A 27,659-nucleotide genomic window follows, 5' to 3' on the forward strand; every position below is an offset into this window, starting at 1 on the left:
TCAGACTTCTAGCTCCAAAACTGGGAGATAATACATTTGTTAAAAGCCACCCAGGTTGTGGTTCTTTGCTACAAGCACTATCATTGCATGTATTTTACTTACTAATTTCATCTGATTTCCCCACTAAACTGTAAGATCTATAGGGGCAGACTTCTGTCCCTTTTGGTCTGTTGGTCCCAGTGGCCAAAACAGCGTGTAGCACAGAGTGGGTGTATGAATATTAGCTGCAGTTCAGAGCAGACATGTACATGTTAGAAAACTTGACGTGGGGACAATGCAGGGCTGGCTCATAACTCAACAGCAGTTTTGAACTAATACAGATTTTTTTTTTTCACATAGAAGTCATATGGTTGGCAGTCCAGGCTAGAGCAGCACCTCAGCCATGTCATGAGGACCTGAACTCCGCCGCGGCCACAGGGGCCTCTGCACCTTCAGAGCTGCCACATTCTCCAGAAAGAGGGAGTGGGCAGACGGCGGCCACCCTAGCTGCTGTCTGATGCTGTGACTGACAGTCTCTAGAGTCTCCTCAGGCACTGCTTTCACAGGGCTGCCCTCACTGGGAGTAGCTGGGAGAGTAGCTGAGGATTAGTCTTCGGAAGAGGAGGAAGGTGAGGGAGCAGTATGAGGAGACTGCTACCGCTGAGCACCTGCCTTGGTGGTGCTGCGGCTTGGGCAGATAAATGACTGGTTCAGTAAAGGTGCTGGCACAACAGGCTGGACATGAAGGGGACAACTGAACTACTCACACAAAAATTAACTCCAAATAGATTTAATGCTACTGACCTGTGGTGGCGCAGTGGATAAAGTGTCAATTTGGACACTGCAGGTACCAGTTCAAAATCCTGGGCTTTCCTGGTCAAGGCACATATGGGAGTTGATGCTTCCTGCTCCTCCCCCTTCTCCTTCTCTTTCTCTCTCTCTCTCCCCCCCCTCTCTAAAATTGAATAAATAAAGTCTTAAAAAAAAAAATTAAGCCCTGGCCTGACCTGTGGTGGCACAGTGGATAAAGCTGAGGTTGCCGGTTCAAAACCTTGGGCTTGCCCGGTCAAGGCACATATGGGAGTCAAAGCTGCTTCCTGCTCCTCCCCCCTTCTCTCTCTCTCTCTCTCTCAAATGAATAAATAAATAAAAATAATTAAAAAAAAATTAAGCCCTGGCCAGTTGGCTCAGCGATAGAGCGTCGGCCTGCTGTGCAGGAGTCCCGGGTTCGATTCCCGGCCAGGGCACACAGGAGAAGCACCCATCTGCTTCTCCACCCCTCCCCCTCTCCTTCCTCTCTGTCTCTCTCTTCTCCTCCCGCAGACAAGGCTCCATTGGAGCAAAGTTGGCCCGGGCACTGGGGATGGCTCTGTGGCCTCTGCCTCAGGCGCTAGAATGGCTCTGGATGCAACAGAGCGACGCCCCAGAGGGGCAGAGCATCGCTCCCTGGTGGGCATGCCGGGTGGATCCCGGTCGGGTGCATGTGGGAGTCTGTTTGACTACCTCCCCATTTCCAGGTTCGGAAAAGTGAAAAAAAATTTTTTTAAATAATCTCTAAGATTTAATGCTAAATTTGAAAAGCAAAAGTTTCAAATGTTTTTGGGAAAAATCTTTGGAAAAGATTTTAAATGGCATTAAAAAAGACTGTGCATCACACACCAATAGAAAGCAAAAAAAGAGCCTGTGGTGGCACAGATAGAGCATCAGCCTGGGACGCAGAGGACCCAGGTTCGAAACCCAGAGCTCACCGGCTTGAGCATGTGATCACAGACATCACCCCACAGTCGCTGGCTTGAAGCCTAAAGTCACTGCTTTGAGCAAGGGGTCACTGGCTCGCTCTGGAGCCCCTGGGTCTAGACACATATGAGAAAGCAATCAATAAACTAAGGTGTTGCAACTATGAGTTGATGCTTCTCATCTCTCCTTGTCTCTCCGTCTCCACCTCTCTCTGGCAAAAAAGCAAAAGGACAAGCACGCTGGGAGGTGTTTGCAAAGCAGCTATTCAAGGGTCTGACACAAGGAAAGGAACAGAATAAACCCCCACACAGGAAATACAAATGAATCTCTCAGGATACCAAGGGTCCTTGACCTGACGAGTAGAGAAATGCAAATTATAACTCTCGCACCCATCAAACTATCAAAACTTAGGCACTCTGACAATATCAAGTGCTGAGAAGTGGGCAGAGAGGACCTCAGTGGCCAAGGTGGAAGCAGATTGGATACAATCCACCTTGGAGAACTACCTGGCATGGAAAACTGAATGCACGTAAATTGCAACACAGCAGTTCCCCCTGGGCACGACGATGTGTGGAGCGGCACTAGGCCTAGGAGCAAAAGCCTGGCACTATCTGCAGGCCGGCAGTGCAGAATGGGCAAACGGGAGTCTACGCACACATCTTGAGCTGCACTGTAACCCAGACTCACAATGTTGAATTTTTAGAAGCTAAGGAAAACTCTGTGGACCATTTATAATTTTTAAAGATGTAAACCAATACCACACACTGAGAGATACAGCCTTCCATGCCAGCAGTTAAGAAACACATGAAAAGTCAGAATCAGTACCTTTGCCTGGGCAGGGAGGTGCCATGAGGGCCTGTGCCAGAGGGGTGCCAGCCTGTTGATGCTTACTCCTCAGGAAAGACCCAGGAACACAGATTTGTATTCCGTTTTTATATGAGAAAATAACTTTTTAAATACACATAGCAAAAAATGTTGATGATGGCATCACAATCTGTCAGGAAACATCTGATCTCTGGGGAAGCACTAGGTCAGGGGTCCCCAAACTACGGCCCGCAGGCCACATGCGGCCCCCTGAGGCCATTTATCCGGCCCCCGCCGCACTTCCGGAAGGGGCACCTCTTTCATTGGTGGTCAGTGAGAGGAGCACATTGACCATCTCATTAGCCAAAAGCAGGCCCGTAGTTCCTAGTGAAATACTGGTCAGTTTGTTAATTTAAATTTACTTGTTCTTTATTTTAAATATTGTATTTGTTCCCGTTTTGTTTTTTTACTTTAAAATAAGATATGTGCAGTGTGCATAGGGATTTGTTCATAGTTTTTTTTATAGTCCGGCCCTCCAACGGTCTGAGGGACAGTGAACTGGCCCCCTGTGTAAAAAGTTTGGGGACCCCTGCACTAGGTGATAGCTAAGCAGACTGTGATCCCTCTAATCTCCACCCTGTCATTGGTCTAACAGCTGCTGGCTCTCTGTGTACTGGTCAGAACTACCAGGGGTGGTTCTTTTAACCCTGGTGGTTCTTCTAAAACTACCCTTACCAAGGCCCACCAGCTCCTTACACCAGCTCTGGAGAATGAGGCAGGTGTGCTCTCGTTCTCCAGGTGATTAACATGCAGCAACAGTGACAGCCATACAGATGCCAAATTGCCTAATAGTTCAGGAATTTGGGGAAGGCTGAGTATGGAAAGTGTGGTTGTGGCAGCCATGGACTTAGTTGCCGTGTATGTCACTGTGGACACTGTGACATCCGAATAAAGGCCATAAAATATATTAATAGGCTTTAGAAATAACTTCAAAGGAACTAGTCCAGTAAATGCAACCCATTCCCGGGACAGATGAGTCCTTGAGGTAAGGTTAGACTCCCAGGATGACTAGGAACAGATGGAAGTTGTTAGACTCCCAGGATGGCTAGGAATAGATGAGTCCTTGAGATAGGAAAGTCGTAAAACTCCCAGGATGATTAGTGTAACCCAATCCTGGAGGATAGATAGGGACTTTTCCAGCTGGGGGCTTTCAACTGTATGACTGGTTACTAAGGCACGTGACTAAAATTTAATTTGGGGGAGCCAAATGCTAAACGCAAAATTCGCTTCTGTATGAACCGCTTGCTTGCTACGCTATAAAAACCCCTAGATTGCAGGCGCTCGGTGTGACTCTGGTGACTGCCACCTGAGCTCACCCCTGCGCAGGTTTTGCTTTTTTTCTTTGCCATAAAACTTTGTTTAAACTCTCCAAACGTCTCCAGTGTCTATTTTACCTGGCGAGTGCAACAGACACAGCGCCCCCAGGAGGGAGGTGGTCAGTTAGGTGGGAGCTGCCTGCCCCACTGGATTTCTGGTGTCCAGCTGGGTAAGTGTTGTGGAGGGAAATGAGGTAACACACGTCAAGGGCTCAGAACCACGGCTCACACAGTAAGTACTCAAAGTTAGCTATTTTTCAAGTAAAGCTGTTTTGGGGAAAGTGCACAACAAAATATTTCAACCACATGGACCATATTTACTCTCACGGCTTTGTGAACAGGCTCCACCCGTGTGAGAGAAGCACAGCTCAGACCTCTGGGTCCCCGCAAGGCTGTGAACAACCTTTCCACGTCTACCCTGTGCAACACTGCGAAGGAATGAGACAGTTAACAGTAGGTTAGTGAAGAGCTCTAGAGTGAGACTGAAAGACAGACGGAAAAATTTCTTCAAGTTCTTCCTCTTCATCTACTCCTGTATCATCTATTTTTTACAATGAGACTCTAATTGACAGTGCTTTTAAGACAGAGACTTAATTAGTGAGTTGTGAATGCAAAGACACTGAAGGTGGCTCTGGACTAGATGGGGGACACTGCTCTGAGGCGGGTTGGGTGGCCAGGAGGTCAGGGTGATGGCAGCACGGCAGCAGCAGGCTGTGGCCTGGGTGAACCATGGAAGCTGCAGATGGTGGGGTTTCTGGTCAGCACTGGCTTCTTCCTCCTCTTGGCCCATCTCTGTCCCCTCGAGGCACCCCAAAGGGAATACCACTACTGACCCCAGCTGTCCCCCTATACCCAATCCCTTCCAGATCCTGGAGCCCCCTAGTTTCCTTGGGCTGAGGTCACACCACTGCATGGTACCCCACTGGACCTCTTCCAACTGGACCCTTTCACTTAGGGGCCCAGAGCAGAGACAGCACAGGAACAGAGCCCCTGACCCCAGGACCCCCTGCTATGTGACACTGGGAAAACTTTGCTTGACTCTAGAGCAGCGTCTCCAACCCAGGAACAGGGAGCACAGCACTGCCAGAGGGGATGAGGCTGAGCTGGGAAGCCTAGCTCCCTGGAAGGCATTCCAAGAAAATGAAACGCCCCTCAGGGCAGTCACACAGTGGAGGGTGGTCAGCTCACTTTATTCAGCACATGATCTCACTCTGGGCCCCACCAAACTGCCCCTTCAGCCTTACTCGAGGGTCTGCCCTGGGAGGCTCAGAGGTGAAGGCGAGGCCCAGGCTCAGGCTCCCCACTCCTCCTCCTCCTCCTCCTCTCCAAGTGCCTCATGGCACAAAACGAAACCACTGCCTGAGTCCTCGGGCAACACTGTGGCTGGGAGGCTTCCAGTGTTCAGCAGCTGCAAACGGCCTCAGCCCAGCTCTAGGCAGACCCCTCCCTGCTCCTGAGATGCTGGCAATGGGACAGGGACTCTGTCCCCAGCTGTGGGGATGCCGAACCCTTATTACCCAGCCCTGCAGCCTGTCCCAGCTGGGTAAGAAGCAAAATGTATGAAAATACTTTAATTATTTCTTTGAAACTGTTAAGAAATAGGTCGTCTTGTTTTGCTTTTACAATCCCAGTAGAAAAAGTTCACATTAGAGCAGGGCTCCGGCACTCAGTAGAAACGCTTGTTGCGTTCCTGCCGCTTCTGAAACACCACGGCGCCCACCACGGCACACACGATGATGCCCAGCAGCGCACACAGCAGCAGCAGGAACACACGCCAGCCTGTCAGGGGCCCACTGCGGAAGTTCCCCGTTGGGTCGTCCACGTTGTCTGAAGAAGAAGAAGGAGGATTCAAAGTGGCAAAGCAGAGAGGCCTGGTAGGTCCCAGCAGGATGGAGCAGGGTGGCAACCCTCAAGAGATGCCCCACTGCCCCCAGGCAGATGCTGTGGCTGCACGGGGGAGGCAGGGGAGCACACAGAGGGGCAACCCTCAGGAATCCACAGACTAGGGTCTGGGGTGCCCTTCTGTGGCACAGAGGGGATGGACACTGGGCTCCTGGTTTTCCCAAGAGCCTGGTCTACCCAGGAGGCCCAGGACCTGCTTTCACAAGACAATCCCCCACACCAGTGCCGTGGTCTGAGGGTCCCATCTGCAGAAACACAAGCCTTGCCAAACACTGCCCTGGATGCATCTGGTGGTTCCTAGGAAATTGCAGGCCCCCACACTGGGTCCCCTAAGGCCCTCCACCTCGTCTCCCCTTCAGCCACTAAACTGAACCCTGGGGCAGCACCCAGCACAGAGCTAGGCACTGAGTGGAAGCTTTGGAATCATATGCTGAAGGAATGAATCAATGAATCAGCAAAGTCTGAAAATTACTTAATCCCACCTGGCCAACCACATGGGGCTGCTGGGTGGGTCAGAGCATACGAGGTCTCTAACCCTCAGCAGCCAGAAACCCTTCGACCAAAGTGGCAAGACAATGGCCTATGGCAGGGTTTGCATGCCTCCCAAAACATTTTTCTTTTTAGATTTTTATTTATTCATTTTTAGAAAGAAAGGAGAGAGAGAGAGAGAGAGAGAGAGAGAGAGAGAGAGAGAGAGAGAAAGGGGGGAGGAGCAGGAAGCATCAACTCCCATATGTGCCTTGACCAAGCAAGCCCGGGGTTTCAAACCAGCGACCTCAACATTCCAGGTCAACGTTTTATCCAGTGAGCCACCACAGGTCAGGCCAAAACATTTAAAAGTAGCCTGAATCTTAAGTGAGATGTTGGCCCTGGCCAGTTAGCTCAGTTGGTTAGAGCACTGTCCCAAAATACCAAGGTTGTGGGTTCGATCCCCAGCCAGGGCACATACAGGAAACAAACAAATGCACAACTAAGTGAAACAACAAATGAAATGCTTTCTTCTCTCTTTTTCTCTCTCCCCCTATCCACCTTTCATCCCTCAGTTTCTCTAAAATCAATTAAAAAAAGAAAAAAAGTGAGATGTCACATAAAATGCTGGGTTCCACTCCAGCTCACACTGCATGGTGACCTGGACTGGACTCAGAGGCCCCTCAGTACACTGGCCCTGGGACAGCCTGTGTGCCACCCCCACTGAGCCCACGGGCATAACTTCAGGGTTCCAGTGGTGGATTTCTCCACTCACAGGGACCCTATTTCTCCAAACAAAACCCCCACTCTGTGAGGACCAAGTCACGGCTAGTTAGTGTGACAGGAAGAGCCCAGGCTTTAGTGTTTTGCAAAATTTCAAGTTCAAATCCTATCTTCTTCCCCTTCTAGATAAGGAAAGCTGAAGCAGTTCCCTTGGTCAGCAGGAAGACCTACATCCCAGGCCATTCACTGGGGTCGTGTGTGCGCACTGTTTCAGTGCCCTGCCAGTCACCCACAACAACACTGGCCCCTGTGGCTTCACCTACCATTACCCCAGCACCACCTGTGGGAGGAAGCAGACTCTAGCCGCTCACCCACTGTTCGTAAGCATGACGTGCTAATCCCAGGTCCAAGGCCACAGCGACAGCTGGACCGGCAAAGGCAGAGGGACCACAGCTGGACCGGCAAAGGCAGAGGGACTGCAGGCCACACCCACACCACCCCAGCCAGGCCCTAGCCCTGTGGGGGCCCAGACTGGGAGAGGCCGCGAACATGTACCTTTGGGCGACTTGAGGAAATTGACACTGGGCTCGATCTTGGTCCAGTCGATGTTCTCCTCATCAGGAGTGTGCTCCACCATCAGTTGGAACAGCTTCATGGAGATGATGTCGTGATTGTCTGCAGGACCGAGTGTTAGCTTGTAAGGGGTTTGAGCCTACCTTGGGCACATGGCCCAAGCCTCTCCCAAACATTGCAAGGGGCCAGGTCCCTGGAGGAGAACCCTGCTCCTGCCTGGCTGAGGGCTCAGGCCTGACCTGCAGTTAGCGCTGCACCTAAGGAGACTTGGGAAAGGCCTGGTCCAAACAGTCCAGGCAGGAAAGAAGCTCTGCTTGTAAGTAACTGATCACTCCATTCTGAGACTGAGAGGGCAAGGTTCAGAGCCAAGATGAGGGTCCCAGCTATCAGCTCTGCTAACCGACTAGAATCTCAGAAAAGGCCTGGAAGACTGACCAGGCGGTGGCGCAGTGGATAGAGCGTTGAACTGGGATGCGAAGGACCCAGGTTCGAGACCCCGAGGTTGCCAGTTTGAGCGCGGGCTCATCTGGATTGAGCAAAAAGCTCACCAGCTTGGACCCAAGGTCGCTGGCTTGAGCAAGGGGTTACTCGGTCTGCTGAAGGCCCGCAGTCAAGGCACATATGAGAAAGCAATCAATGAACAACTAAGGTGTCACAGCGAAAAACTGATGATTGATGTTTCTCATCTCTCTCCGTTCCTGTCTGTCCCTATCTATCTCTCTCTCTGTCCCTGTAAAACAAAACAAAAAACAAAAAAAAAGAAAAGAAAAGGCCTGGAAAGGGGAGAGCCTAAAGAGCAAAGACCTGGCGGCCAAAAGAGCAAAGAGCCAAGTAGCAGCAACAGCCCAGTGTGTGCGCCCCCTGGAGGCCAGAGACACACAACAACACTGAAGTCAGGAAGTTCCCATTGGAGCTCTGCCGCCTCCCAGGTGCGAACTTGGGGAAATCCCTTCCACACTCCTATTCCCAATGGTCTCTGCTGGGTGAGGAGGGAGCGAGTCCCTAGTTACCTGAGCATACACCACATGACTTTACAGAGTGTGCAGGCGCTGGGATATGTGTGTACAATTTTAAAAAGGGACTCAGGGAAGGCCCCACTGAGGAAGTGACATCTGAGCAAGACTTGAAGATGACAGTGAGACACCACCACAATGGCCTTAGGCCGAAGGGCAGTGGTGTCTGAAGAGCTGGAGGCGACACGAACCAGGAGCTGAGAGCAGCGTGAAGGGTGGAGGTGGTACTGGCACTAAGGCCTGAGGCCACTGCTTGGACGGATGGTAGCCCATCCGGGACTCTGAGAGAGCTGGGAGACTACTGGGCTGGAGTGGAGGGAGGGGACCCCTAGGGAGCCTCCTTTAGTTGTTTAGTGGGGATGGTGGCCTGGACTCTGCAGGTGGTAAAGAAGGGGCAACAGGTTGTCTGCTGCACTATAAAGACAAAGTCGCCGGACTTGCCCAGGTGGCTGACAGGTGGCATATGAGAGAAGAGGGAAGTCCAGAATGACAATGAGGTTTTTAGCCTGAGCAACTAGAAGGACAAAGGTGTCACTTATGTCTTAGTGGCAAGATGTGGTCTTCAGCTGTGGGTACGTGAAGGCTGAGACACCTGTTGGGTATCTGGGTGGAAATGTTGAGGGGTTGTTGGGACACTGAGCTACAGATGGAAATCTGGGGTCTATACTGCCCAGATTTAAAGCTCCTACAGAGAGGGGAAGATCACCAAGGACTACTCCCTGACTGAGCCCTGCGTGTGCCGAAACTGACAGACCACACAAAGAGGAAGAGGAAACCAACTGGGTATGGAACCAATGCAAGAAGTTCAAGAAGGAAAGTGACCAGCTGTGTCACAAGCTCCTGACAGACCAGGAAGGTTAAACTAAGACCTAATGCCCTGCGCAGCCCACTCACCAGACAGGTCACCAGTGCCAGCTGAAGCTCCAAAGTAGTAGCCGGTGGGAAGGCGCACTCCCGTGATGTCAATGCAATTCTTCCACTCGTTCTTGTCCTCCAAGTCAGTCATCACCTGTGGCCAGCCAGCAGGTAAAGCCTGCCCCAGGCCCAGCCTGGCCACCTGTCCCTGCAGAGCCAGTGCAGGCAGGGGACACCTCTCCCTCCTTCATCCCCATGTCCCCCACCAACGCCTGCTCACCGTCAGACGGCCCCGGGAGTAGCGCACAGCCAGAAAGGTATCATGATCACGGTTGCGGAAGTCGGCCGTGCAGCCAGCCAGCTCAGTCCAGCGGCCATCCTTGCTATGGTCGTAGGTCAGGGATCCATTGTTTACCATTACCGAGATGTACGGGAACACGTGCTGAGACCAAGACACCCGTCACTCCACAGTCAGCAGAGCGTGCAGAAGTGGCAGGGGCACCCACCACCCCAGTCCCTGGAGGCTCCTTTGTACCGGGACAAGGGAGAGTCCCAGCCCATAGTCCCCAGTCAACTTCCTAGTCCTTCCTGTCCTGCTCTATGGAAGGGAAAAGGGGCCTACCTCCGCAGTCTCATCATTGGGGTATGTGTCCAGGAAGATGGCTAAGCCATGGAAGTTGTCTTTGCTTCCAAACACAGGCCCTGGAATGAGAAAGGGACACTGTAGCCATGGGGAAAATTGTAGTTATAATCTGGGTAACCCAAAGGGCACAGCAGTGCCAGCAGGGGTGTGGGCCAGGGATGGCACTCTGCTGGTCGCTCACCAGGACAGAGAAGAGAGCTCTACAGGAAAACTTGGGGCTGTCCTCAGGGTACCACAGAGAGGACTCAAGTTCAAAGCCTGAACTGAGGGGAGAGCACCCGGCTTTGTGCTCTGGGGTGTCAAATGACAAGGGGGTGTGCAGTATGTGAAAACCAGGTGGCTTTGGGGGAAGCACCATCCTCTAACCCTGGGCTCAGCAACTTTCTGTCAAGGTCCGGAGAGGAAACATTTTAGGCTTTGTGGGCCACATACAGTCTCAGTCACATAGTCTTCTTTGCTTCTGCTTTAAAAAAAATAACCCTTTATAATGGTAAAAACCATTATTTTCTTTTTTTTGTATTTTCTGAAGTTGGAAACGGGGAGGCAGTCAGACAGACTCCTGCATGCACCCAACCGGGATCCACCCGGCATGCCCACTAGGGGGTGATGCTCTACCCATCTGGGGCATTGCTCTGTTGCAACCAGAGCCATTCTAGCGCCTGAGAAAGAGGCCATGGAGCCATCCTCAGCGCCCAGGTCAACTTTGCTCCAATGGAGCCTTGGCTGCGGGAGGGGAAGAGAGAGACAGAGAGGAAGGAGAGGGGGAGGGGTGGAGAAGCAGATGGGCACTTCTCCTCTGTGCCCTGGCCGGGAATCAAACCCGGGACTCCTGCATGCCAGGCCAATGCTCTACCACTGAGCCAACCAGCCAGGGCCTAAAAACCATTCTTAACTGCTGGGGACAGAGCTGAGATACAAGGTCCAGTCCCTCCTCACCCTCAAGGGACAGTCCCTGAGCCAACCTGATGTCCCGGGGTTCCTCAAAGAGCAGCAGCACCCTAACAAGAGAGTGCAGAGTGAAGGATCCTTGGCCACAGGTGCCTCACATGTGAGTACACAGCCCTACCTGGCACGAGGCGGTCCCTAGTGTACCACAAGGCAATGCCATCTCCATGGAGATTCTTCTTCCCAGCGCCATGGACTTTGAAATGGACGTGCATCTCCCAGTCCTTGAGGAAGCAAGGCTGCAGCGAGAGTGAAGAGGGTTGCTCTGAGCTCTCTGGGTCTTCCTGCCAGTTGCAGGGGACCCAGCACAGACCTTGTACCCATTGGGACTAGGCACTCCTTGTAACAAGGCCAGGCAGCAATGACACGAGACCACTGACCAATAGACCCTCCAGCTCTCTCAACAGGAAGAAAGGGGGCTGCCCGGCCATCCAGATAAGGAGGCTGCCTGAGGCCCAACCGTGCCCAGTCCAGCACCAGCCTGCTCCACTTTGATTCACTCTCCTTAAAACCAGCCAAACTCCTCAGCCGTTTTCTCTCCATCCCCACGGCTCCTGCCCTGGGATCCTTATGGAAGGATTATTACCCTATTAGAACCACATATTTTACAAAACAGAAAAGACATTCAGAGACCAAATAACTTGTCCACAGCTGGTAAGTGGACGATCTTGAATCACATCCAGGTCTGTCTGATGTGGAAACTTGTGTTCTGTCTTCTCTACCCACCGTGGCCTTCGCAGGGCTGGGGGCTGGAAGGGTCGTGCCCTGGCCTCTGGGCTACTGCTATCTGAGGGAAGGCAGGTGCTCCCTGGCATCAGGAATACCAGGTGCAGAGCTGGGCACTGCTGCAGCAGGGGAAACAGCCTGGCCTTACCCACCAGAAAGCTGTACATGGAAACTCCAGTGTGACACTTACTATGACAGGATGCACTCAGGGGAAGTCTACAGAGGACTGTGGGGGCAAGTATTAATAAAAGCCATCAGACAGGCAAATGAAACAAGATATTGTTGACCTATCAGACTGGCAACTATTAAAGAGATCATTAATACCCCTGGGGACAAAGATGAAAAAGAAACACGCACTCAACCAGCAGTGAATGCTCTCTGCCATCTTGGGCGCAACCTGGCTGTTGCAGCCTTTTAACAGGATGAGTCAGAACCACAAGCACTTACATTTAAAGACATAAAAGATGACCTGTGGTAACATAGTGGATAAAGCATGGACATGAAATGCTAGGGTCACCAGTTCAAAACCCTGAGCTTGGCCAGTCAAGGCACAGACAAGCAACTACGACGAGTTGATGCTTCCCATTCCTCCTCTCTCCTTCTCTCTCTCTCAAAATCAATAAATAAAATCTTTAAAAAACACATAAAAGAAAAAGATATAAAAGATAATATTGCAAAACACTATCAGTTCGTGCTCTCATTTCTTAAAAAGAAAGAAATTAGTATATGTGTAGAAAAAGAAAAAATGAAAGGAACGTGAACCAACATTAGCAATTAGGGAATTTGGGAGGGAAACTATGCGAATGTTTACTTTCCATGTTTGAATTTTGTATAATGAATATATTACCTAAGCAATCAGGAAAAAACCTGAAATCAAAAATAAAGATCTGTCTGGGCCTGACCAGGCGGTGGCACAGTGGATAGAGCGTCAGACTGGGATGTGGAGGACCCATGTTCGAGACCCCGAGGTCGCCAGCTTGAGTGTGGGTTCATCTGGTTTGAGCAAAAGCTCACCAGCTTAGACCCAAGGTCACTGGCTCGAGCAAGGGGTTACTCGGTCTGCTGAAGGCCCATGGTCAAGGCACATAAGAGAAATCAATCAATGAACAACTAAAGTGCCACAACAAAAAATTGATGATTCTCATCTCTCTCCTTTCCTGTCTGTCTGTCCCTATCTATCCTTCTCTCTGACTCTCTGTCCAAAAAAAACCCAACTGTCTGGATGTTGCAGAGGACAGAGAGTCAACCTGGAATGCTGAGGTTGTCAGTTCAAAACCGTGGGCTGACTGGTCAAGGCACATACGAGAAGCAACTACAAGCTGATGCTTCTCACTCGTCAATCTGCCCCTTCTCTCTCTCTGTCTCTAAAATCAATAAATAAAATTTAAAGAAATAAAGTCCCATCATGGGTGAATTCACTTGTGCATTCAAGAATTCATCCCATTGCCCTGACCAGTTGGCTCAGTGGTAGAGCGTCGGCCTGGCGTGCAGAAGTCCTGGGTTCGATTCCCGGCCAGGGCACACAGGAAAAGCGCCCATCTGCTTCTCCACCCTCCCCCTCTCCTTCCTCTCTGTCTCTCTCTTCCCCTCCTGCAGTGAGGCTCCATTGGAGCAAAGATGGCCCGGGCACTGGGGATGGCTCCTTGGCCTCTGCCCCAGGCGCTGGAGTGGCTCTGGTCGCAACAGAGCAACGCCCCGGAGGGGCAGAGCGTCGCCCCCTGGTGGGCGTGCCGGGTGGATCCCGGTTGGGTGCACGCAGGAGTCTGTCTGACTGTCTCTCCCCGTTTCCAGCTTCAGAAAAATACAAAAAAAAAAAAAGAAGTCATCCCACTCAGTGCTCCGGCTTCAGCACGGGAAACCTAGGAAACGGCCCCGCCCCACCCAGCCTCTGAGGATACACAGCTAGCAGGCACCTGTGCAGCAGCTTCTAAGTTGTGTGAAATCAGCCTTCCCTGTTCTTGACAGTTCACTGGCTCTGGGAAAATCTGCAGATTCAAGGAGCAACTGAGAGGTGATGAGAACCAGCTCTCAAGGACAGATGGACAAGGAATCTGAGTCCACAGCCTGCTGAAAGAGTGGAATTTTGGTGAACCAACCTTGCTTTGGGTTTGGACCTCAAAGAAAGTAAGTCAAAAAATAAGAATGAATGAGAAAGGCCCCCCTGGGGACTACAGTTCAGCTGAGTCCTCTCAATACCTGAAATTAGACTACAGAGACTCATTTAGGCCTCTTTTTTTTTCTTTCTTTTTCTTTAAGCGAGAGGAGGGGAGATAGACAGAATCCTGCATGCACCACAACCGGGATCCACCCAGCAACTCCCATCTGGGGCAGATGCTCAAATCAACTGAGCAATCTTCAGCACCAGGGCCAACACTCGAACCAATCGAGCCACTGGCTGCAGGGAAGAGAGAGAGAAGGGGGAGAGGGAGAAGAAGAAAAGCAGATAGTCGCTTCTCCTGTGTGCCCTGACCGGGGAGCAAACCTGGGACATCCACACACTAGGCTGATGCTTTAGCCACTGAACCAACTGACCAGGGCTTTTCCATTGATTTTTGAGAGAGAGAGAGAGAGAGAGAGAAGTATCAACTCATTGTTCCACTCAGTTGTTCCATTTAGTTATGCATTCATTGGTTGCTTCTTGTATGTGCCCTGACTGCCTGACTGGGGATTGAACCTGCAACCTTGGTGTGCCAGGACTATACTCTATTCATTGATCAACCCAGCCAGGACCAGGCCTCACATTGTTTTAACAAAAAAATCAACAATCAAAAGTACCAGCCTGACCTGTGGTGGTGCAGTGGGATAAAGCATCGACCCGGAACACTGAGGTTGCCGGTTCGAAACCTTGGGCTTGCTTGGTCAAGGCACATATGGGAGTTGATGCTTCCTGCTCCTCCCCTTCTCTCTCTCTCTCCCCTCTCTCTAAAAATCAATAAATAAAATATATTTTTTTAAAAAAGTGGAAAAACACTTTAAAAAAAAAAGTACCAGGCACAGGCCTTGGCTGGGTAGCTCAGTGGATAGAGCATCAGCCCAGCATGCAGACATCCGAGGTTCGATTCCCAGTCAGGGCACATTTAAGAAGCAACCATCTGTTTCCCTTTCCCTCTCCTTTTTCTTGCTCTCTCCCCCTCCCGCAGACAGTGGCTCAATTGGTTCGAGCATCGGCCCTGGGCACTAAGGATAGTTCAGTTGATTTGAACATCATCCCCAGATGGTGGATCCCGGTGGGGGCGCATGCGGGAGTCTCTCTCTAACTCCCTCCCTCTCACTTAAAAAAAAAATACCAGGCCTGACCAGGTGGTGGTGCAGTGGATGGAGCGTAGGACTGCGATGTGGAAGACCCAGGTTTGAGACCCCAAGGTCGCCAGCTTGAGCGCGGGCTCATCTGGTTTGAGTAAAAGCTCACCAGTTTGAACCCAAGGTCACTGGCTCGAGCAAGGGGTTACTAGTCTGCTGAAGGCCCGCGGTCAAGGCACATATGAGAAAGCAATCAATGAACAACTAAGGTGTCGCAATGTGCAACGAAAAACTAATGATTGATGCTTCTCATCTCTCTCCATTCCTGTCTGTCTGTCCCTGTCTATCCCTCTCTCTCTGTCTCTGAAAAAAAAAAAAAAATACCAGGCACATAAAAAGACAAGATATGAACAAAACCCAGAGGAAATTAGAAAGGGAGGAAGGGAGGGAGGAAAGGAGAGAGGGAAGAAGGAGGCTAACAGAAACTCTAAGACAGGCTGCAAACTACAGCCGGGGTCTGCATGCGGCCGCCTGAGGCCATTTATCCAGCCCCTACAGCACATCTGGAAGGGGCACCTCTTTCATTGGTGGTCAGTGAGAGGAGCACTGTATGTGGCGGCCCTCCAATGGTCTGAGGGACAGTGAACTGGCCCCCTGTGTAAAAAGTTTGGGGACCCCTGCAATTATCAGCCTTTTAAATAACTACTATGTTCAAGGAAATAGAAGACAAGACTGAAAATTCTGGTAGATGACTAAAAATTTTTTAAATCACACTTACAAAATTTCAGGACAAAAAAATACAGTAACTGCCTGACCTGTGGTGGTGCAGTGGATAAAACGTCGACCTGGAATGCTAAGATTGCTAGTTTAAAACCCTGGGCTTGACTGGTCAAGACACATAGAGAAGCAGCTACTATGAGTTGATGCTTCCTGCTCCCCCCCACCTCTCTCTCTCCTCTCTCTGACATCAATAAATAAAATCTTAAATATATATATATATATATACACACAGTAACTGAAGTTAACTGTGTAATGAATAGGTTTTACAATAGATTTAAAACAGGTGAAGAAAATTAGTAAACTCCAGTCCAGTCAGAGAAAAATATCCAGAATAAAGCAGAGATAACAAAAGCATGGCAGATACAAAACACTGGGTAAGAAGAGGCCAAGAAGAGTGAGGAAATCTAAGACACATACAACTGGAATTTCAGAATAAGTAGCAAAAGAGTAGGGCAAAGAAAAATTTAAGATGTCTACACACTTACTAAAACTGATTCAAAGGCATTGACCACAAATAGTAAGTCTTACAAATCAAAGGAGATGAATAATTAAAACAAACAAAAAACAACTTATGCTTACTGACATTAACAAAGGAAGGGAGGAAAAGAAGGAGAGGGAAAACAAAGAAAGCACCAGAAGGAAGACAAGACAGATTTCCTTCAAAGGAGCTACAGTTCACCTGACATTGGACTTCTCAACACAAACACTCAGAGCAAGAAGATAGATTGATCTATCTGGAGTTGAAACAATCAACATAGGACTCTATACTTAGCAAATGTATCCTTCATGAAAGAATGTGAAATTAAGACATTTTCGGATAAACAAAAACATTAAAACTGTCTTTCATTCTTTAGGGAGAAGGACAATGATCCAGATGTAAAGGCAGAGATTCAGGAAGGAAGAGCAATGAGTACACCAAGTATGAGGGTAAATATCCAAATAGATATTTGACTGCATAAAACAATGTTCTATGTGATTTAAAATGCAAAGGATTAAAATAAATAACAACAATGTGGTAAATGGAGCTAAAAGTTCTAAGGTCCTTCCATTGTCCAGGAAGGAAGTAAAAGAACTAGACTTTGGTAAAACACAGATATGTATTTTGTTAAGATATTATTTATTGATTTGTTTTAGAGAGAGGAGAGAGAGAAAGAAAGGCATGGGGGAGAAGTTGGAAGCACCAACTCAGCTGCTTCTCATATGGGCCTGACCAGGCAAGCCCAGGGTTTTGAACCAGGAACCTTAGCAGTCCAGATCAATGCACTAACCACTGCACCACCACAGGTCAGGACACATATACATGTTTTAAACTCCAGAGTAACTACTGAAAAACTGGAAAACAAGCACATAACTTTTCAAGCTAACAGAAGAGTAAAAATGGAATAAAAATAAGCCAACCCCAAAGGGAAAAATTAGTAACATAGTAGATTAAACCCAAACACATCAGTAACCTTACTAAATGCAGATGAATTAAATGCTGATTAAGAATATATAGAGTTGCCTGACCAGTGATGGCGCAGTGGATAAAGCGTCGACCTGGAAATGCTGAGGTCGCCGGTTCGAAACCCTGGGCTTGCCTGGTCAAGGCACATATGGGAGTTGATGCTTCCAGCTCCTCCCCCTTCTCTCTCTCTGTCTCTCCTCTCTCTCTCCCTCTCTCCCTCTCCTCTCTAAAAAAAAAAAAAAAAAAGAATAAATAAAAAATTTTTTTAAAAAAGGCTCTTATATTAAAAAAAAAAAAAAAAGAATATATAGAGTTGCCTGACCAGGCAGTGGTGCAGTGGATACAGCATTGACAACCCAGCATGTGGAAGTCCTGAGTTCAATTCCTGGTCAGGGCACACAGAAGAAGAGACCATCTGCTTCTCCCCTCCCTTTCTTCTCCCCACCCCTTGCAGCCATTGGCTTGACTGATTCAAGAGTGTTGGCCCCAGGTGCTGAGAATGGCTTCTCAAGCCTCTGCCTCAGGTACTAAAAATAGCTCGGTTGTAAGCACCGGCCCAAGATGGGCAGAGTATCGGCCCCTGACGGGGTTACTGGGTAGATCCCAGTCAGGGCGTATATGGAAGTCTGTCTCACTATCGTCCCTCCTCTCACTTCAAAAAAAACAAAAACAAGAGTAACAATAAAATGAAAAGATAACACACAGACTGGAGAAAATATTTCTAAATCATGTATCTGGTAAAGGATTAATATCCAGAATATATAGAGAACTCTTACAATTCAACAACAAAACAACCCAATTTAAAATGAGCAAAGGACTGTCCTGGCTGGGTAGTTCAGTTGGTTAGAGCATCATCATGATATGCTAAGGTTGCGGGTTTGATCCCCAGTCAGGGCACATACAAGAATCAACCTACGGGCCCTGGCCGGTTGGCTCAGTGGTAGAATGTTGGCCTGGCGTGCAGAAGTCCCAGGTTCGATTCCCAGCCAGGGCACACAGGAGAAGTGCCCATCTGCTTCTCCACCCCTCCCGCTCTCCTTCCTCTCTGTCTCTCTTCCCCTCCCGCAGCCGAGGCTCCATTGGAGCAAAGAAGGCCCGGGAGCTGGGGATGGCTCTGGTCGCAACAGAGTGACGCCTCAAATGGGCGGAACATCACCCCCTGGTGGGCGTGCCGGGGCCCCGGTTGGGCGCATGCAGGAGTCTGTCTGGCTGCCTCCCTGTTTCCAGCTTCGGAAAAATACAAAAAAAAAAAAAAAATCAAGCTACGAATGCATAAATAAGCAGAGTAACAAATTGATATTTCTTTCTTTCTCTTATCCATCTCTCTCTCTCTCCTCCCTTTTCTCTCTCTAAAATCAATAAATATATAGAATAAAATGGGCAAGACTTGAATAGACATTTCTCCAAAGAAGATATACAAACTGCTAATAAGCACATGAAAAGATGCTCATCATCATTAGTCATTTAGAGAAATACAAATTGAAACCACAAGATACCATGTCACTCCATTAGAATGGTTATTATATAATATATATTATATATAATATATATTTACAGCTAGTGCTCGACTTATGACCATGATTGGTTCCGACAGACCGGTTGTAACACAATTTGTTGTAGGTTGAGTAAGCTATATGTACAGTACTGTGAAATGATGTTATAAAAATCTTTAAGTCAGCCTGACCAGGCGGTGGCGCAGTGGATAGAGCATCAGACTGAGATGCAGAGGAACCAGGTTTGAGACCCCGAGGTTGCTAGCTTGAGCATGGGCTCATCTGGTTTGAGCAAAAAGCTCACCAGCTTCAACCCAAGGTCGCTGGCTCGAGCAAGGGGTTACTCGGTCTGCTGAAGGCCCGCGGTCAAGGCACATATGAGAAAGTAATCAATGAACAACTAAAGTGTCGCAACGCGCAACGAAAAACTAATAATTGATGCTTCTCATCTCTCCGTTCCTGTCTGTCTGTCCCTGTCTCTCCCTCTGACTCTGTCTCTGTAAAAAAAAATCTTTGTCATATATTACCATAATTTTCTTTCATTATTGTTATATATCATAATTTTCTTTGTTCATTTTATGCCATTTTGTTTCTTATTTTTACATTTGTCGGGTTTAAGTAAAACACTGCATTACCAGTACAACTGGTTTAATATTTGCAAAGACAATTTCCTCTTGGTAGACATCTTGGGAGGGATTTGATGAAAAATATCCAAGATACAAAACACAAATTGCTGTACCGAGTCTGGGATAATAGTTGAAATGGTGCACGCGGAGATGATAGTGCTGCCGGAAGCTGGTCCACACTGTCATACGCCCAGCTGGGCAACGCTTGTGCTGCCAGACGTGGAGCAGTCATGGCTAGCGACTGTAGTAGTAAAGTCAAATGGTCATAAGTTGCATAGGTCGTACGTCAATCAATATTTGTAAAACAAAAAGACAACAGGCCCTGGCCAAATGGATCAGTGGATAGAGCATCCTCCTGGCACTTGGAGGTTGTGGGTTCGATCCCTGGTCAAGTCACTTCTGAGAAGCAATCAATGAATGCACAACTAAATGGAACTAAGTAGAACAGCGGGTTGATGCTTCTCTCTCTCTCTTTCCCTCCTCTCTCAAATCAATGGAAAAACTTTAAAGAAACAACAATAAAAATGGACAATAACAGCCTGACCTGTGGAGGCGCAGTGGATAAAGCATCAACCTGGAAACGCTGAGGTTGCTGGTTCAAAACCCTGGGCTTGCCTGGTCAAGGCACATATGGGAGTTGATGCTTCCTGCTCCTCCCCCTTCTCTCTCTCTCTCTCTCTCCCCCCCCTCTCTATAGTGAATAAATAAAATCTTAAAAAAAAAAAAGGACAATAACAAGTGTTGGTGAGGATGTGGAGAAATCAGAACCCTCATACATTGTTGGTAGAAATATAAATTGGCACAGTCACTGTGGAAGACAGTCTTGTGATCCTCAAAGTTAAATGCAGTATGACCTGGCACTTCCACTTCCTAGGTATATACCCAAAAGAAATGAAAGCAGGAACTCAGAAAGACACCCATATACAGTACATCTATGTTCACTGCAGCACTATTCACAATAGCCAAAAGCTGGAAACAACCCAAGTGCCCATCAACAGATAAATGGATAAACAAAATGTGGCACATACCACATTACGTTTGGTATTATTCAGCCATGAAAAGGACTGAAGTACAGACACATACTATAACATGAATGAACCCTGAAGACATTATGGTAAGCCAGACACAGATAAATACTGTATGATTTCACTTACAGGAGATACCTAGAAGAGTCGAATTCAAAGACAAACTGCAATACTAGTTAGTAGCCAGGAGCTTTGGGGATGGGGTAATTGTTTAATAGGGACAGAATTTTAGTTTGGAAGATGAAAAAGTTCTGAAGATGGATGGTGGTGATGGTTGCAGAACAATGTGAATGTACTTAATGCTAGTGAACTGTACACTTAAAGATGGTTAAGATGTGCCCTGGCCAGTTAGCTCACTTGGTTAAAAGAATCATCCCAAAACAACAAGGTTGTGGGTTCAATCCCCAGTCAGGGCACACACAAGAAGCAACCAAAAAATGCATGACTGGGTGGAACAACAAATATTTCCCCCTTCTCCCTCCTCTCTTTCCTGTCCTCTCTCTCTCTCTAAAAATCAATAAAAATTTTTATTGAATGGCTAAGATAGTAAATTTTATGTCATGCATATTTTACTACAATAAAAAAATTTTGAGGAATTTTTTTGTATGAGCAGATACATAAATACAATAATCAAACGAACAGCTTGCTGATGGCCAGGACATTCTAAGAACCTGTCCCAATGTCAGTGAGCACCCTGCTGAAGAGGAAGATGGGCTCACAAAGTAAATAACTCAAAACATAAGACAATAAAATTAAAGGTTGAAATGATAACTTTTATTGTATGTATTTTACCACAATAAAAATAAGGCCCTGACCAGGAAGCTCAGTTGGTTGGAGTATCTTCCCAAAACACCAAGGTTGCAAGTTCGATTCCCAGTCAGGGTGCATAAGAGAATCAACCAATGAATATACAAATAAGTGGAACAACAGCCCTGGCCGGTTGGATCAGTGGTAGAGTGACGGCCTGGCGTGCGGGGGACCCGGGTTCGATTCCTGGCCAGGGCACATAGGAGAAGCACCCATTTGCTTCTCCACCCCCCCCCCCCCCTTTCTCTCTGTCTCTCTCTTCCCCTCCCGCAGCCAAGGCTCCATTGGAGCAAAGATGGCCCGGGCGCTGGGGATGGCTCCTTGGCCTCTGCCCCAGGCGCTAGAGTGGCTCTGGTCACTTGCGGCAGAGCGACCCCCCGGAGGGGCAGAGTGTCGCCCCTGGTGGGCGAGCCGGGTGGATCCCGGTCGGGCGCATGTGGGAGTCTGTCTGACTGTCTCTCCCCGTTTCCAGCTTCAGAAAAATACAAAAAAAAAAAAAAAAGTGAAACAACATGTTGATTTTTTTTTCCTTCTCTCTCAAATCAATAAAAATAATAATAAAAAATTAGACCTGACCAGACAGTGGTGCAGTGGATAGAGCATTAGCTTGGGACAATAAGGACCCAGGTTCGAAACCCCAAGGTCACTGGCTTGAGTGCAAGCTCATCCAGTTTGAGCACAGACTCTTGAGCCTGGGGTCACTGGCTTGAGCGTGGGACCATAGACATCAAACCATGGTCAATGGCTTGAGTCCAAAGGTCGCTGGCTTGAGCAAGGGGTCACTGGCTCTGCTATAGCCCCCCACCTCTGTTAAGGCACATATGATAAAGCAATCAATGAACAACTAAGATGCCACAATGAAAAACTGACCAGCACACTGAGATAAGATCCCGCAGGGTGTGCCTTTTACCTCTGAGCAGAAGGGCAACTGTGAACCCAGGGAGCAATCAGTGAACAACTAAGGTATTGCAACGAAAAACTAATGATTGATGCTTCTCATCTCTCTCCGTTCCTGTCTGCCTGTTCCTGTCTATCCCTCTCTCTGACTCTCTCTCTCTGTAAAATAAAATAAAAATAAATAAAATAAAATTTAAACCAAAAGAAGTTCAAAGTACTGAGTGACCCTGATACAATAAAACTCCCTAAGTCGCAGCATTCACATTTAAAAAGCAAAAAGCAGAAGTGGGAGGACTGCTTCATTATGAAACCCCAAAGTCACTGGCTGGAGTATAGGTTCATCCAGCTTGAGCGTGGGATCATAGACTTTACCCCATGAACCTTGAGACCAAAGGTTGCTGGTTTGAAGCTCAAGGTCACAAGGTCAAGGCTTGAGCAAGGGGTCACTGGGTCGGCTGGAGACCCCTGGTCAAGGCACTTATGAGAAAACAATCAATGAACAACTAAGGTGCTGCAACTATGAGTTGATGATTTTCTTTTTTTTTTTTTTCATTTTTCTGAAGCTGGAAACAGGGAGAGACAGTCAGACAGACTCCCGCATGCGCCCGACCGGGATCCACCCGGCACGCCCACCATGGGGCGACGGTCTGCCCACCAGGGGGCGATGCTCTGCCCATCCTGGGCGTCGCCATGTTGCGACCAGAGCCACTCTAGCGCCTAAGGCAGAGGCCACAGAGCCATCCCCAGCGCCCGGGCCATCTCTGCTCCAATGGAGCCTTGGCTGCGGGAGGGGAAGAGAGAGACAGAGAGGAAAGCGCGGCGGAGGGGTGGAGAAGCAAATGGGCGCTTCTCCTGTGTGCCCTGGCCGGGAATCGAACCCGGGTCCTCCGCACGCTAGGCCGACGCTCTACCGCTGAGCCAACCGGCCAGGGCGAGTTGATGATTTTCATCTCTCTCCCTTCCTGTATGTCCCTATCCCTCCTGCTCAAAAAAAAAAAAAAAGAGAGAGTTCAATAAAAACTGACATACAATACAATTTGGGCTTATTCACAGTGTTTAAAAGAAAGAGTGGATATCAAATTACAATATTTAGATTCCACTGAATACACCTAAAGGTACTGAATAGTTTCATTTTAAAGTGCACTATTTAGAATATGCTGGAAATGATGTCCTTTGCAAATATTTAGACATATCACTTTTAAAAAGTGAAGAGGAATATATACTTTCAGACAGTACGTAAGCAAATATAGCTTAAAAACTATGTGCAGCCTCCACACAGGACCCCTCAGGATGGGCCTGACCAGTCCCCCCAGCTTCCCTGTGTCCTGTGCTCCAACCGTCAGGCAGTTGGAGTTCTAGTCACTGTTGGGCCACTCCTTCTTGGGAACAACCCGCCCTACCTTCCCCCACAGACAAACAGGCACTGTGTGTTATCTCTGCTTGTAGACAGCAGGTACTCAGTAGTGTTTGCTAATCTGCTGCCTCTCCCAAATGGAATGAGTAGTACAGCGGATAAAACGTAGACCTGGAATGCTTAGGTCACCGGTTCAGAACCCTGGGCTTGCCTGGTCAAGGCACATATGGGAGTTGATGCTTCCTGCTCCTCTTCCTTTCTCTCTCTCTCTCTAAAAAAATGAATAAATAAAATCTAAAAAAAAGAAAAAGAAAACCAAATTCAATGGGGACAAAAAAGAGAAAAGTCCAGAAAGCATCTCTATAGCCCAGTATAGGAAGAGCTGGCTCTTGGGAACATTGGGGAAAAATTCTAAGAGACCTAAGCAATTTCTTTCAGAAACTATAGGAAACAATCCAACCCTTTAGGAATATCTATAGGAACAAACAGCAAAGGTTCCTGGAGCTGAATGGGAAGGTAGGGGAAGGAGACTGAAAATCTGACGAAGGGAAGTGCAAATCCTGTTTGCCCTGTGACACTGACAATGCCAACCACCAAGCCACCTACAATCAGAATTAAGTTACTTGTGACTGAACCCAATTTCCAACACTTCAAGCACTATTTGTACCATATTTTAAAAAATAGAAAAAGCCTTGGCCAGATGACTTAGTTGGTTAGAGCATCATCCCTAAGTGCAGAAGTTGTCGGCTGGATCCTGGGTCTGGGCACATACAATAATAGATAGATGTTCCTGTCTTTCTCTCTCTTCCTTCCTCTATCTAAAATCATTAAAATTAACATTAAAAAAGAAAATTTAATGGTATACTGAACTCATTTCCATAGAAAACATAAGGCTACATTATCTTTTTTTTTTTTTAATTTTTTTTTTAAATTTTATTTATTCATTTTAGAGAGGAGACAGAGAGGGACAGAGAGAGACAGAGAGAGAGGAGCTGGAAGCATCAACTCCCATATGTGCCTTGACCAGGCAAGCCCAGGGTTTCAAACCAGCGACCTCAGCATTTCCAGGTCGATGCTTTATCCACTGTGCTACCACAGGTCAGGCCTACATGATCATTTTTAAAAATTATCTGAAAGTCTGCCCTGGCTCAGTTGGTTAGTGCATTGTCCCAATACGCCAAGGTTGTGAGTTCAAGTCCCACCAGAGCACATATGCGAATGAATGCACAAGTAAATAGAACAACAAATGAATGCTTCTCTCTTTCTCTCCCCTTTCTTGTTTCTTCTCTAAACCAATCAACTAAAAAAATTATGAGCCTGACTAGGCAGTGGTGCAGTGGATAGTGTCAGACTGGGACGCGGAGGACACAGGTTCAAGACCCCGAGGTCACCAGCTTGAGTGCAGGTTCATCTGGTTTGAGCAAGGCTCACCAGCTTGAGCCCAAAGTTGCTGGCTCAAGCAAGGGGTCACTTGGTCTGCTGTAGCTCCCTGGTCAAGGCACATTTGAGAAAGCAATCAACGAACAACTAAGGAGCCACAACGAAGAATTGATGGTTCTCATCTCTCTCTCTTCCTGTCTGTCTGTCCCTATCTGTCCCTGTCTCTGACTGTCACCACAAAAAAAAAAAAAAAATTATCTGAAAGTCCTAAGACTAAATAGTGAAAGAATGCCTCAGGGGAGTTACTGAAGAACTCTCGGAGTGGGTGGCACTCAGCTGAGACTCAGCAGAGAAGGAACCAAGCAGTCATGAAGAGCCAGGAAGTAGCGTCCCAGACAGAGGGAACAATAAGTGCAAAGGTCCTGAAGTAAGAAGACAGTCAGAGAGATCAGAACAAAATTAACAAAGCAGATGACTGGTGATGCCAGGCCCCAGGGGAGCACATAATGCAGGTTTAAAAATTCACAGGAGATCCCAGGCTCTGAGGACCAGAGTGAAAGCTGAGGAAAGTAACCCCAGGTGCCCGCAATTAGAAGTTGAGGGACAGGTAAATGAGGCAACATGAAGATAGTGTGGGCCAGAACTAAATGGGGATGTCAACCAGAAGGGACCAAAAAGGAGGGTGATGGAAAAAACTAGGACAATGACCAAAACCTTAGGCACAGAAAATGTTGGGGTCAGACAGCCTAAGGTGGGAGAAAGTTCCACCCAAACTGTGACCCAGACCAAATTATTCCCCTTACATCCCTTTCCTGACCTAGATTCCCTCAGTGTGTGTAACAACTGATCTTGGCCACTGCTCATGTATGACATTCCAGTGACACCTGAGGGCTACCTGACCTCTGGAGCCAAGGCCACAGAAATTAAAACTGCCCGCTAGTCCAGCTCCTCCACACCACTAATGACAAGGCCTAGGGAAGGACACTGAGTCTGCAAGTATTTCTAAGGAATTCCTTCATTGTCCAGGGGAAAGGGGTCAAGAGTAGTGAATAACTGAATTGCTAGGCTTGGAGATCAGATCAGAGTGTAAATTCTGGTTATGCTGAATTATTCACAGTCTGTGTTAGCTCTGCATAATGTCATAACAGCCACCTATTTCAAACAGCCTGTTTGAGACTTAAATGCAATAAGGCATATTAAAGTCAGTGCATAACGCACAGCAAAACACCCAATAAAGATTCTCCTCCTTTTTGCCTGACCTGTGGTGGCACAGTGGATAAAGTGTCGACCTGGAAACGCTGAGGTCGCTAGTTCAAAACCCTGGGCTTGCCTGGTCAAGGCACATATGGGAGTTGATGCTTCCTGCTCCTCCCTGCCCCTTCTCTCTCTCACTCTCTCTCCTCTAAAAAATTAAAAAAAAAAAAAAAAAAAAAGATCCTCCTTTCAATTATCTCACTATTTGAGAGGGTTCAACTCACACAGCCTGACGTCTCCCCTTAATTTTGAGCCTCAGCTTCTTAGTAAAATAGAAAAAGCATCACTTACACACATGAGTTTTTTTTTAATTATTTATTGATTTTACAGAGTGATGGGGGGGCAGAGCGAGAAGTATTAAGTCATAGTTGTTTCATTTCAGTTGTTCGTTGATTGCTTGTTGTACGTGCCTTGACTGGGCAAGCCCAGGGTTTTGAACCGGCGTCCCCAGCATTCCAGGTAGATGTTTTATCCCCTGCGCTACCACAAGCCAGGCTACACACATGGGTTTTTGAAGGAATTAAGTGAGAAGGGTGTAAAGTGTCAAGCACAGCTCCAGACACACAAAACTTCAATAGCCATTACCTGTAACTGCTGGAGTGTGACCATGACGGGGAAGGGGAGGGAGGCGCACGCCTTCTAACCAAAATCAGGTCCCGGCGGCAGCAGAGGCTAGGAGTAGTGGCTTACTTAAGGGTACGCCTGGCCTCTGGGGAACCACTCACCTGGTGGTTCCAGATAGAGCCCTCTTTGCTACGTTCATCAGGGGTCAGACGCACGTACTGGCTCGTGAGTATAGTGCTGCCTTGGAAGTCCCAGAGGGGCATGGAGCTGGAACCGACCCCTGTGGGAAGAGTGACGGGCACATACAAGTGCGTAAAACGCCATGCCAGGGCCTTGCCAGAGGCAGGAAACGCACAGAGCTTCCCTATTCGGGAGAAAAGGCAGCTCCTTTTCCAACCCTACACCCTCACCCTGCACTCATTCCCGCCCCAGGCCTCACCTTGATAGGGCTTGATGAGCGAATGCTCCCGCTTGAGGTGCTCACTGTTGCCGTCAGTTATATCCATAGCCACCGGACCCAGCAACAGGAGAAGAAGGAGAGGTGTCGTGGGGCCAGGGCCGGGGCCTGGAAGCCCAGGCCTCACCGGGCACCGCCGACCCCAGCTCCAGCACCAAACACAGCCTCCCGCCGCCATTCTCCTTTCCTCTTGGCCACTTCCGTTCGAAGATCTCCGCCTTCCGGGTGTCTCATCTAATGGTCTCCGACCGGAAACTTTCCAAACGTACTATCACTTGGAGTTGAAAGCAAAAGCTCGCGGCGGAGGAAAAGCGGCTTTATTTGCTGAGCAGCCCCCATCCTAATCAACTGCAGTTCCCTGTCTCTGGCCGCGTCGAAGCGCCTGTCAGCCAGCCTCAGCAACAGATCTTTTGAGCTACAACCAATCATGGAACAGCACGTTAGGATTGTGAGCCAATGGGAAATGGATGGTTTGAGTTGGAGGTAGAACGCGAATCGTCCGCGAAGCGCGGCATGCTGGAAATTGTAGTTTTAGTGGACCTCTCGCGCTCACTGGACAAACGAAGATTATTATCAATATATCGCCCTATATGT

The 27,659-nt window shown here is 48.2% G+C and overlaps 1 protein-coding gene and 1 non-coding gene across 2 annotated transcripts; one reads left to right on the top strand and one right to left on the bottom strand.

Annotated features, from left to right (window-relative positions):
• The first annotated feature begins 1,150 nt into the window (after nt 1-1,150).
• Nucleotides 1,151-1,226, top strand: TRNAS-GCU (transfer RNA serine (anticodon GCU)). Its single transcript has one exon. It is a non-coding gene; the product is annotated as a tRNA-Ser (tRNA).
• A 3,841-nt stretch (nt 1,227-5,067) lies between these two features.
• On the bottom strand, nt 5,068-27,455 carry LMAN2 (lectin, mannose binding 2). Its single transcript, XM_066272321.1, has 8 exons — nt 27,048-27,455; nt 26,770-26,888; nt 11,140-11,257; nt 10,053-10,132; nt 9,711-9,872; nt 9,470-9,584; nt 7,545-7,664; nt 5,068-5,723 (listed from the first exon to the last, which is right to left on the bottom strand). Exons 1-8 carry the CDS (start codon nt 27,241-27,243, stop codon nt 5,563-5,565), a joined length of 1,071 nt encoding a protein of 356 aa, XP_066128418.1. The 5' UTR covers nt 27,244-27,455; the 3' UTR covers nt 5,068-5,562.
• Between the last annotated feature and the right edge of the window lie 204 nt (nt 27,456-27,659).

This window comes from Saccopteryx bilineata, chromosome 4 (genome assembly GCF_036850765.1).
Source record: "Saccopteryx bilineata isolate mSacBil1 chromosome 4, mSacBil1_pri_phased_curated, whole genome shotgun sequence".
In the NCBI taxonomy this organism is placed as follows: Eukaryota; Metazoa; Chordata; class Mammalia; order Chiroptera; family Emballonuridae; genus Saccopteryx; species Saccopteryx bilineata.

What these genes read in the sequence shown, in the direction of transcription:
- LMAN2 (XM_066272321.1), bottom strand. Translation starts at nt 27,243, where the DNA reads ATGGCGGCGGGAGGCTGTGTTTGGTGCTGGAGCTGGGGTCGGCGGTGC. An exon ending in TAGGGACCGCCTCGTGCCAG is followed by an intron (nt 10,133 to 11,139) that starts GTAGGGCTGTGT and finishes TTCTCATTCCAG; the next exon opens with GGCCTGTGTTTGGAAGCAAA. An exon ending in ACTCCCGGGGCCGTCTGACG is followed by an intron (nt 9,585 to 9,710) that starts GTGAGCAGGCGT and finishes GGCTGGCCACAG; the next exon opens with GTGATGACTGACTTGGAGGA.